This window comes from Erpetoichthys calabaricus, chromosome 8 (genome assembly GCF_900747795.2).
Source record: "Erpetoichthys calabaricus chromosome 8, fErpCal1.3, whole genome shotgun sequence".
In the NCBI taxonomy this organism is placed as follows: Eukaryota; Metazoa; Chordata; class Cladistia; order Polypteriformes; family Polypteridae; genus Erpetoichthys; species Erpetoichthys calabaricus.
This window is the reverse complement of record NC_041401.2, coordinates 171,827,235-171,840,206: the sequence shown is the minus strand read 5'-3', so window position 1 is coordinate 171,840,206 and position 12,972 is coordinate 171,827,235. Positions and strand designations below refer to the sequence as shown.

The window sequence follows — 12,972 nt, the reverse complement described above, 5'->3', positions numbered from 1 at the left end:
GGATGGTAGAGCATGGTGATCTTGTTTTATTCCCAGATTCCAAAGGCTTGTTAACTTCCATCAGTACATGTAGGGAGATGACTATTAAGAAAAGAATAAATATTATAGGCCGAAAAGCTTCAGAAACCTGAAAATAAACTTTTTTTTTAAAAAAAGCCTATTTATTTCAGTGTAATTGTTGGTAATAAGACTTGATTCATTTTGGATGATCACAGTGAAAGCAAAGGAGCCATGTCTTTGAAGCCTAGGCGCTAATAATTTACTGGGTTTATCATTGGGCACATTATATCACCATGTTTAACAGAACTAATATATACAAGCAGAAAAGCGAAGAATTTAAGTCTTGTCTAGAACAAATTGTAAAAGTAACTTATCATAACCTGATTTAAACAAGCCACACCACTGGTGGGAAAAGTGAAATCACAAATTGTGACTTTTATACCCAACAAGGCTATAAATAGGGCTGAGGGCAAAAATTGATGAATACGATTTCACTTAGGAAAGGAAAACTCTATTAAGCAGCTCAAGGGGAGATCAGAAGAAAGTAAAAATATTGATAGGCCTCTCTCAGATTTAACAGAAAACTGAAAACAAGTAGTGCATTTGCAACAGAGGCAGGCAAGAGTATGGGAAGCAAAGTTGCTAAAGATGCCAGATTCAAAGTGAGGAATGGTTCAATAAAAAGAAAATTCTTTGGCAAATTGGTTTTAATGAACTGACGAAGTCAACCACACTTAAAATCAGATGCAAACTTGCAAAGTTTGAGGTTGCAGTGTGAGAGCAAGAAAACACAAACTATCAAACAGTGAATTCATGAAGGTGTTTACATCTAATGCAAAACATATTTGAAAAACATTTTTAACATATAAATGATTCAGCTATGACTGAGCAGAATAAACTATGGTATGGTGTCAGAGCGTAAGCAAAACACAGTAAAACCCTCTTGCCTCCCGTCAACCAGATAACACAAGCTAGTGGTATTTTCCAAGCTTGATTAAAGTATTTTAAGTTACAAATTACACCTCACTAAAATAACCACACCACATTTGTAAAAGCTTGCAGAGGATGATGCAGCTGCATGCTAAATTTGTTACCAAATTGGGAAACATATTTAGCTTACAGTTTATATGTCTGCAGTAAAGAGATGTCCATTTTACTCCAAAATGACCATTTGGTTAGCTATAAAAGACATAAAGAGAGAAAGACTGGATCTTGATTGAGCTATTCCGTCCTTTCTGTCAATGGTTGTATCAATACAAACCCAGAACCATTGGCAGCACAAGATTTAAAGCTTTCTCACAAGACTATCACCTACAGATGAATTCATTAAAACTCCAGAACTAATTAACAAAACAAATTACACAACTTTCCCATAGTCCACACCCTGCCCATTATACATAATACTAAAGCAGGCATAATTCAGTCAAACCTTACCTCTCAGTTCACACAGTTGAAGAAATCTGCACTTCTCCCTTACAGGTCAGTGCTTCAAAAGCATACAGCAAAGAAGTAACATAGGAAATGAAGTCCAAGCCACAAACAAACTGGTACACATATAACATCTTAAAAACAGGGAAATATACAGCAATATTGATAGATAAATGTAGGACATATGGGTCATATTAGCTTTAATGCACATGGTTCCCAGACTTAAACTATCAGGCTACAGTATGGACATCATTAGAAGTAGAGGAGAAAAAAAAGCAGAATTACATTCTTTTTTACATTCTTCACCAAATATTGAATGAACAGCAATGCTGCCAAAAGGAAAAGAATGAAAGGCAATTGGATTCCAGCATGGTTAATTTAAACAGGCAAGTCCACCAAAGGAGAATAATAAAAGGGTCTTCTCAGTGTTGATATATTCTACCCTAAAACCCATCAAACTTAAATCCTACCAACAAAAGACAAAATTTATATGGTCAAGTGAATTTCTGAACATAGTGAGAGAAACACATCTGAAGAGGGCAAAGTTGGAGTTGCATCCATCACATGAAAATGGCAACAGATGCAGGGCCCAAAAAAAAGTAATCGGATCCTGATGCACTGACTTGTAGATGACAATACATAGATACCAGCAGCACTGGAATTCAAAGACATTGGGCAGTAATTTGTTCAATCAAAAGGTACCTTACCCTGCTTTAAAAAAAAGTTTAGTCGTAACCATATTAACACAGTGTACCAAAATATCAAATACTAAAGAATGTGATGGCAAAATTTAACATTTGAATAAATAAGGTTTAATAGCAACTTTAAAAAGTGCACAGATCCATTACAGAAAGGTTGCCAGAGCAAGTCCAAAAATCAAACAATATAATGCAACAGAAAAACAGGAAACAAAGAAAGCAGGTATACTGCTAACAGCAAACTAGAAAGAGAGGTTGGAAAGGCTTTCTATAAGAATGATGATGGAACTAGTCATTATTAACATAGCAGTGCAGTGAAAATTGGCAAAGGCTTTGAGGGCACATTTTGAGTGAACAGATTAAAATTTCCAGATGCATGACAAATCTTGAGATGATCCAGACACAAAAGAAATGGATGCAAGCCTGTTCTGCAAGCTCTTAAAGTGTTTTATTTTAAGTATTTTTATACTGATTTCATATATGAAATCGGAATTAAGCTAGCACATCAGGTTTTTGAAATACACATCATTGATGTTTTGACACGTTTGAATATTAATATATCAACATGATATCTGGAGTTTGGACTATGTCCCACCAAAATTGTTTTGATGCGTTTATTCTGAAAACAAACCAGAAGACGATACCAGAGACACGTTAAAGCAGATTTATGTCAATTTACCTCAATATAAAAGTGAGGTCAGCGTGCCCAAAAATGTTGGAGGCACTCGCTTTTACGCTTGTACTGCACATCCGTCTCTCTTTGCAAGAACCAACAGTAGTCACCCATCAAGCTTCGAGTGAATTTTTCCCGATATCAGTTTTCCATCACCTTTATATCTTGATGAAATCTTTCCCCATGCTCATCTCTGACATCGCTTAGATTTGGTGGAAAAAAAGTTGAGATGTGAATGTAAAAAATGCATCTTCAGTGACATTCTGGGTCCCATAAGCTAATATACTTTCAGCATATTCTCCAAAAGCTCAGTATAATTCTCTGCTCTGTGACTGTCAAGAAAATTCTGGACAACCTGCACGAATGAGGGTGCTGTTCAGTTGGCTTCACTTTCCTTTTGAACTCATTGTCAAGCATCAGTTCACGTATTTCAGGGCCAACAAAAACACCTTCCTTAATTCTGGCTTCACTTTTCTCAAGAACAAACTTATTTCTTAAATGCTGAAACACATCGCCTTTACTGTCCAGTCACCCTAGTTGTCCAAGACCTGGGGCCTCATGTATAAACGGTGCATACACACAGAAATGTTGCGTACGAATGTTTCCACGCTCAAATCATGATGTATAAAACCTAAACTTGGCATAAAGCCATGCACATTTCCACGGTACCTCATACCCTGGCATACGCAATTTCTCCACTCTGTTTTGCAGACTGGCGGCACCCAGCGTCAAAGCAGTGCTACTGTTCCTGTGTGGTCACCCTTTCTTTCTTAGCTCCACATTCCTGACGCGGCTTTATAAATACACTGAAATTAACTGCATATTGTTTATTAGTGTAATGCATCTGATTGTAATTAACTTGTAGCAATATAATGGTCCAGGGAATAGCCATAGTATTCCAAATACCATAACTGCTTTAGCATGGTTACGCTCACTGCATCTTCTTTCAGCTGCTCCCGTTAAGGGTTGCCACAGCAGATCATCTTTTTCCATATTACTCTCACTGCACCACTCAGAGTATTTATATCACTGTATCTGAGTGGGGAATCACAGCAGCAGCTGATCGGAAAGAGAATTATCGGTATACAGTTTCAAGCACACACTACCTCAGCCACAACGCGTCAAAGCCTTTCCTGTACGGACCTCGTGTTTCAGAAACAGTTTCATCCCAAGCACTCTAAACACACTCAATCAGTCCATCAAGTGCTCCTTGTAGAACTGTTTGTACTTATAAGTACAATTACCCCACTGTAAACTTGCACTACAGTTATAATATTGCACAACCTGCGCCACTTTATAAAGCGCGTATGATGACGATATCATTTTTAAGATGAAATGCAGCAAAATATGTTGCTTATAGTATACAGATAAAACTTTAACTTCATTTAAATAATCTGTATTGTTAATTATTAAACATGCGAGGACACGGTGCTGCAGCGCTAGCTAGTTCACGGATAGCTCCTGCCTTGTGCTGTATTCTTGCTGGTGCTGAGGCAACACTGGAAGGATAGACGGATAGAATAATTAAACATGTACTACGAAGATATTTCAATGTTCCTTAAAAGTTTTGAAGAATCGGCGTTCTAAGCTTACAGATGGCTTAACGTGTACTACAGAGCTGATTGTGTGGCAATTGGGTATTTGGAGAAAGAAAAGTAAGGACAGGAATTGGAGGTTAGTACGTTTGAAAGAGACAGTACTGCTGCAATAAATTATTTCATCGAAGGTCGCACATGGTGCAGCAAGCCTCTTGTGTGAGATATGAACAATCACTACGCCACCGTGTTCCCATGTTTAATAACATGCTTTCATTCCTATCATCATGAAAAAGATATCACGTATACATCTCAGTATTTTAATTATTCAGAGAGCTGTAATATCACGAATGTAATGGATTCTGTGTCCTGTCGGAGAAAGAGAAAGAACGGAAGCACGTAGTGATTCACACACATAGAGCACATAGAAGATCAAACACAGAACAAAGCATTTAACGTGCTACTTGAGAAACTAGTAAAATAAACGATTTTAAGATGAAGTTTATGATGTTCTACTTTAATGGCAAAATAAACTACGTGATTAAAGTGGAAATTTCAAGATTAAAGTTGACATTTCGTGCTTTTTTCCCCACTCTGTGCCTATTTTTTTTCTCTGTACCCTAATAAGCTTTCATATGACACTCAGACAGTCCGCTGCGAGTCGCCTTTTCATGCCGACTTTGATATGTGACAACTTTTTTTATTTCGGGCACTGTGCGACTTTGTGAACTTGAGCTTTTGAGTTTCTCCGACACGGTCACTCGATCAACTTTCTTTTGTTGATTATACCACTGTTTAAACCAACAAATAGTATGTTTTTCCTTTGCCTCCACTTGGTATTCTCTGAAATTCTTATATTTCCCCCTGTGCTTTTCCCATTGTCTTTTCACAGAAGGCTATTTATATATATATTGCATATTCAAAGAGGCATAATTCTGGGAGGAGTTGGGGCGGGACAGAAGGCACGTGCGTTACTTTTCACGCTGATCGGGATTTATGTAGTGGAAGAACGTGAAAGTTTACGTACGCACAGATTCCTGCATCTGGATTTTTCTGTGCGTACGCACATTCCCGCTTTTGTGCTTACGCCATGTTATAGTGTGAGTTCTACGCACGGCGTTATACATGAGGCCCCTGGAACATCATAACTAAAAAATGCGACGTGCTGGACCAAAACGATTTTCAGATTTGGAGTCAGCAAGTTAAATCTGCTAAAGTACAGACGAAAGAAACCCATTAGCAAAATGCTTGTTGACCAGTGTATTATATCCACATTTTCTTTAAAAGTGAAATCTCTGATATAGCTGCTAAAAATTCTGTCTTCCAGGTTTCCTAATTTGACAAACAGGAATGCCTCTTGGCATTCCAATGCTTGGATCTGATTTTTAAGTCTGCTTACCATGTTCGACAGCACTGTAAAAACCAAAACCTAATTTTTTGGTTCCTTTCTAATTTAAGTCTTCTTAAATTTGGCCAAATACATCTTGAAAGGCGAGTTATAAGTAGTTGTATTTATTTGCCACTAAAGCAATATCTTTGTGAGTCTAAATTTTAGTTAACTCAATTATTACGATTCAACACCCTTAATTGTCTATTTTAGTTTTAAGCAGCTGTATTTAGGTTTTAATTGTTTGCTGTTTTCTTAGCCAGTCATGAGTTAATAATGAGATGTAAATGATAAAAGAGCCACCAGCTCTACAGCTAACTTGGTTCCATTACAATGGTGAATGTGCATTATGAAGAACATGTGTTAATAAAATGTTTAGAAATAAAGGAGTGAAAAAGGGGGACTGTGAAGTGCAAATCTGTTCCAGTACACAAAACATTCGGATAATGTTCTCAGAAAAGGAATTTCTACAATGTAATTAAAATTGGTCTTAGAAGAATGAAAGCACTAACAAGCAATATAGTAAAATGCCAAGTTTCAGTTACAGCAATGACTGTGTTCTACTTTGAATTCTTGCTGGAACAAAAACCTGTAGCCACCACAGCCCATTGGGACCATGAGCGACTATTCCTGATTTAAAGGAAATACTTAAAGGCCCTCATAATGCAACATTAAATATATTCAGTTATTTTATTTGTAAAACAAGTGCAGGATCACAGTGCCTCCATTTATAAATGAAAGATAGGTAGTCACACAAAATCTAACTTTCAAGGGTACAACCAGCAAAATCAATATTAATGTGTTTAAACAGTTGTGAATGATTTCGACTGGGTTTGTAATGTGCATACGTGCGCAGTGAGAATCCCATCTTTGCGAAGGGCTGTGTTTTCTAGTATCACATTCATTTAAGATTTCAGTAAGGTTTTCAGTAACACTGAATGAGTCATAAGGACTTCATGCCTTAGGTATGCATCAAGACAAAAAAAGTAAAAACGGTAGTATAAATATTTAAAAAAAATGAATGTAGCACCCAGAATTTTAATCTAGGTTTGAAAATATTCACATATTTACTTTTTTAAATATGAATATTGAAACCTTCATTTTTGTTATTTTAATATCCTTAGTGACAAGCTGCTCGACTATATACTTGTGTAAACATTCATGGACTGCGGCCATATTAAACTTATTGGTTTCATTGTCAGTTCTTCACTGGGATGGACTCCTCAATATGGGATGAATGCCATCCCAGGATCATCTGATGAAAAGGTAAGACAGTTAAAAGTATTTACACTGGACTTTGTGTGTTTTTTTTTTTTTTTTTACCAGAACACATTTTCTTCCAATGTGTTACCCCAGGAAACCATTCCAAGCACGTGTTCATTTGTCACCAAATGTTGGGTTTAATTTGGCTTTTTTAATACCACAAAAAGACTTTTATGTCAAAGTGAAAACAGATTTAAGTATTCATATGACACACTTGTTCATCACTGGATCAGCCAGCTGGTTTTATAACTCAAATAATTAATTCAGTGGAGATGACTTGTCTGGGGGTTCCAATGACTGCCATATTCAGCGTGTGTTGTGTGGTGACTAATTTACACAATGAACATAAAGCAACATTCCAAGCAGCTCAAGTCAGGGGAGGTATAAAAGAAAATATCCAAGTCACTAAATATCCCATGGAGCAGACCTGGGGACCCAGTGTGGCTGCAAGTTTCTGTTCCAACCAACTTCTGTTCTTAAATGGATTCCTAGCCTAATTAAGTAAGCTATTATTCCCCACTTTCTGTATTTTGGGGTCAGTGTAGAAAGTACAAAACTAAATTTGCCATTTTTTATTAAAATACATCTATATGGGTATAGTGTAGTTTTTGTTAGAAATCTGATGGATCAGATTGAAATTTGGTGACATTCTAGAAAAAAAAAAAAAAAATTAACCAACACTTTTTTTTTTTTACTTGTTGGTATTTTGTCATTAATAATGCTCTAGCAAGTGGGACATTCTAATGCACCGCATCCCCACAGTGCGGACAGCGATCGAGCACGGAAATGAGGCGTGCTACTTTATGCAAATGAGGGCGGTCTGCAGAAGCAAAAATACAGGAGGAAAATTCGTCAAAGCTTAAAGACGACACATTTAGCAAGCATACGACTGTATGTGCTACTGCCAGGTGTTGAGTGAAACTAACTATGCTCACAACTGATCCAAGAAATAAGGTATTTAACATATGTTAACCCCCAATGCCCCCATATATAAATTCAAAACAAAGCTCAGCTGTTTGCTTATTATTACCTATTGTGAGGTTATATTTGACATAATCTACAAAGCAAGATTCTTGCAGCTGGACAGTGGCGATGTACTTAGCCAAGTGTGTGCCTGCTTCATTTACTGCGTACACCATATGTGATAATAAATCTGAGATCTGTACAGATTACACTTTTTTTTTTTTTAAATCAGTGCATAGCCTTGAAAAAAACAGCATTATTGTCCACCTGCATATCCACAAGTAAAAAAAAAAAAAAGGAAATAAAAAAGGAAAAAAGATTAAATGATGGAGCCATGACAAAATTTAACAATTGTTTTCTATAGCTGATTTAAACAATGTCTTTCAAAATGTGATAGAAAGAGAACACGAGGGTGCTTTTGAGCAACTAAAAATAATTAGTAACTTTTTTTTGGTAGATATTTATTTAAACCCACTGTATAATGAGACAGTGCAAATTTTAGACTTTCATGCCTATGCGCAGTCAAGATTTTTAGCAGTTTTTAGTTTTGAATGAGTCGGCTTTAACTCATCTTTATGTAATATATCATTGTTGGCGATTCCATGTACTATGGAATTCTGCTGCAATCTCTTTCACACCAACAAGTATAGATGCTGTCTGCGGCCCATGGTGTACATAGTTCCACCATTTTTTTTCACCTGTTCTTTTCTGTACAATGCTCAAAACAATTTGTTGTATGTGCCATGTAAAAATGTAGACTGTAATAATTTTTAATTGTCTGTAATAACTTCAAATAAAACATGATTCAGCCATTAGACATACAGTGTACTGTATAAACGAAAGACCTGTGTGTTTATGGAGCAATCCGTTCTGCTCACACTCAACCACAGCCACTAGATTGCTCATGTATGCACTTTAAAATTTTTTCAGTGCTTGCATGCACCTCACTTCTCACTACGAAAGACCTGTGGGCAGCAAACACCACCACAAAACAAAAACATTGTGCTAATGACACAGATGAAGAGACACAACGTTGAAACAAAGCAAACGCAAGTGGAACACCTCAGCAACAGAGGGCAAGGCTTCACTGAAAACGTTGACTATCTAGAGGTATTTTCTCAAGACAAAGATTAATAGGACTATATGCCAGCGATACTGCTAAGATATGGTATCACCAGTGTCTTCTTTACGAAAGCCAGTGGGGCAACAAGCACCGGTAAAAGCACTCTGTAATCCTTAAGAGTTAGCTGACGCCGCTCCAAGTTCACAAATACAGCAAAACTGCTAGGGAGTCTACAGACTGTTTTTTTGTCCAGAAGACCACACACAGCTAGTAAAGCCAAATTAATAAAATTAAAAATAATACTGTAATAATGCATTACCCTTCCACCATGAACTTACAGCTGGTGGTAAACCTCGAAACAAATTCTTCAACGAACAAAGCAAACACCCACATCTGAAGCCGAGTTTACTTCAGTTCTCTTGCTACCACTGTATGATACACACACTGTTCACTATAAAGTTGAAATCTCCACATGTGCTCTACTTTAATATTTCAATTCCCACCGTTTTCCATTTTGTAAGTTTATTTGGGGCTTATTTCAGTTTTTACTGGCTCTAAATGTAAGTCCCTCAGTTTCTCTTCAGTTAAACTGTTGCTTCCCTACACTAGGCCTGTTTCCATTTGTGAATGAATTCCTTTTGATCCACACCCGCAAAAAGTTTGTAAAGGTACAATATTACAGATCAAGGTGCTACATTCAAATCTGATTCAAGCTACCTTTTTTACAGGATGTCACAGGGTGAAATTATATTTATCCCCAAAATTCTCATTATTCAACTATTTACTTGTTGGTCTTCAGAAGAATGCAGTATTCTGTAAAATTGTGTTTTCCAATGACCATCAACAAAAGCCAAGATCAGTCACTAGGAAAAGCAGGAACTGATCTACAGCAGGATCAAGGGCAATTTTATATAGCATGTTTGCAAGTAAGGAGTTCCAGTAATAATGTTTTCCATTGGTTTAAAAAAAAAAAAAAAAAAGAAAAAAAACATACAAACACTGTATACAGAAAGGTAATCCGTAAGTTACAAAGTATTACAGATACATCTAATTAGCTGATGGCATTATAACTGTGTGTGTGTGTGTGTGTGTGTATATATATATATATATATATATATATATATATATAATATGTATATATATATACACACACACAGCACATACACACACACAACTTTAGGAGAGGGCAATGTATTGGCTGCAGAACAGTGGTAAGGCTCCAGGCTTCTTGACCCCACAACACAATTATGTGGGTTCAATCCATGGATGGGTGAATGAACTAACAGAGGTGTTACTTGCCAATCAGGACCAGTGCTGCCTAACATATACTGTATAAGCACAGCCTTTCAAATTTTTACATACAGTATAAAAGCATGAGGGGTATTAGAGGGAAAACGATCAATGTTTGATATACTGAATACCCTGTTAACACTTCTATGTGAGCTATGCAGCTTCAGTTAACAAAGTTCCCTTACACTTTAAATTTAATTTTTGACTAAACCTTCAAAAACTACATCTACTATACATCAGTATATATAAAAAAAATACTTCCAAAACCATAGTTATACTCAGGATAAATCCAACAAAGACAACTTGCAAACAAAAATACTTCAAATCTTTGAGATAATGTCTGTCTATACAAGAAATAAATAAGAAAGGTCTGACTAATGCGCAAAGTTTGATTGAAATTTATGGGAATTTTTCTGAAATTTATTTTACTGACTGAAATATCAACTGAGTTGAATCTTGAGTGAAAACTTTGCATGGTATAAGAAGCTTCCCTACTGCAGCCTGGCTGAAACAGAGCAATATTAATGTTGGAGGACTTTACAATTAAACAGAATTCAATCCGCTTCTTGTTGCATTTCATTTTGCGTTTTTGTGGTTTGAGCATGAACTTATGAGAAGGCTGAATGCCCTAGAGAAAGAGGTCAGCCAGTTAGTTATTAAAAGTGTTACTTTTCCCATTATTACCAACTGTGAATTCCATCATCGGCTTATTTTGTTTTATTAACTACTGATAATAACTGGAGTCCCTGTCTTATTCTCATCCCTAGCCAATAACCCATATCTCAATAATTATGTTACTCAGGACTTTCCTTTACTGTTTATAATAATCACTGATGTTCAAATTAACCTGTGTGTTTATAGAGAAAAGCCAAGCAAAATGACACCTGTGTGTTTATGTAAGTAAATGATCTAATATTTAGAAATTTACAGTTGTAAACACATAGGCACATCTAAATGCTGTGTCTTTAACCTTTTTTCCAGCATTGAAATAAATTTCAACCTTTTTTTCCTTTGCAGATGCAAGAGTTATAAACAGGTGTAAACGCTCTTTGCACTTACTCAGCAAAGAGTACTACACAAACACATGTTCTTTTAATTAAATTAACTAAACGTTAGTGTGTGTACCTATCTATGGTGAAGGAAACTATAACATTCAGGTTCTGATAGGGCATTGGAGCAAAAACAACGATTCTTCCATCAAGCCTTATTGTAACTCTCCCCTCAAATCTGGCGAAAAGGATTTTGTGGGGCTTCCTACTACAATCAAAACTGACCTACCTACACGACCATCTTTTTCCCAAATTCAATCAATAATATCAGGATGCATTTTAAATCTGTGCCACTTCACTTCCTATTGTGGCATCTATCCTTGGAGGCAGTAAAATGTTTGTAATCACCTACGTTGTTGTAAATCCTGTATTACGTGTCTCTTGCAATTAAAACTACATTTAACTTAGTGATCCTCTATAAAGGTTGCTCGTATGGTCAATATACACGTGAGGGATGTATGAAGCGTGATTAAATCTTAAATCTAATAGACTGCCTGAATGAATGAATTGTCTTGTACGAAAATTACAAGAAGTGCTTTGCAAAGCATTCACAACGTGTTCACAGTGAATGGAACTGTAAAGTATAGTCTACATAAATTCCACAAAAACCTCTGAAATATAGTAAACGACTACGTATATGGTATTTAAAGCATTTTTGTGGAAGAGGATATTAACTGCATAGTCCAGAACTGTGTGTTTTTCTAACAGAAACTCCTCCTCAAAGGGCACGTTAAAGCGAAGCTCACAAATTCAGAATAGCTGTCAAACGCAAGAATGTTCTGAAGCTGAATGTGCACCAGTGATATAAATTATCTTTTCCTTCCGTCTTTACTTAAAAAGTTAATCAGAAACAGTTCATGTCATTCTGTACTTTGAATAGCAAAAGTAGCAACAAATCCACGAGATGGCAAAGCTAGTGACAGGTCATGCAAAAAATGATATAATGTATACATGAAAATGCACAGACAACGTGCACTTACCTCGTCGGCACTGAGTTCTTCCATTGGTTTCCTTTTAATTTTTAATATCGCTCTCTAACTCTCTTTTAAAAACAAAAAAAAAATCAAATGAAGTGCATAGTCCTAAGCCACGTATAATATAAATTACTACAGTTTTTGCCCGTGCAAGTACGCTGAACTAATAAGGTATAATTTAAAAACAACAAGCCCGTACTGCCCGACGCTCAAGGAGAAGAATGAAACAAAACACAAAGTATTATTCATCAAAACAACGAGGCGGCCATTTTGGTTCTACAAAAAAAAAGGAATCACGTGACCTGCTGGGTCGCGGGTACATTCACTTGAGCCGAGGGGCGTGACGGCCAATCAGAGGCCGCCAGTCGCATGTGAGCGCTCAGCAACAGAGGCATAGGGGCGGAGTCAGGGCGGGGCATGAGACTTATTCGCCGTAGATGCATCATTCTACGGAACGCCGCTTGAGTCATAAAAGCTTCAGAATATACGCGAAAAGCAGGAGTTTTAGGGCTTGTGTTTTTAACAATACGTGCAATGTGTATCCCTTGCTTTAAATATTTAACATTACACATCTGTAAATCACAAGACATTTTGTATTAATCAAACATAGTAATCCAGGAAGTCGATTACAAAAACCCGCATAACAGTA

At 36.5% G+C, this 12,972-nt stretch overlaps 1 protein-coding gene across 2 annotated transcripts in view; it reads right to left on the bottom strand.

The window, feature by feature from the left end:
* Positions 1 to 12,624, bottom strand: part of ube4b (ubiquitination factor E4B, UFD2 homolog (S. cerevisiae)) — a 102,402-nt gene extending 89,778 nt beyond the window's left edge. The window contains exon 1 of one of the 2 annotated variants that reach the window (XM_051930237.1): positions 12,330 to 12,624. In XM_051930237.1, the coding sequence (XP_051786197.1) occupies positions 12,330 to 12,353 (24 nt within the window). In that variant the 5' untranslated portion in view covers positions 12,354 to 12,624. The remainder of the gene's footprint in view (positions 1 to 12,329) is intronic. The other variant, XM_028807804.2, reaches the window with a different exon arrangement.
* Between the last annotated feature and the right edge of the window lie 348 nt (positions 12,625 to 12,972).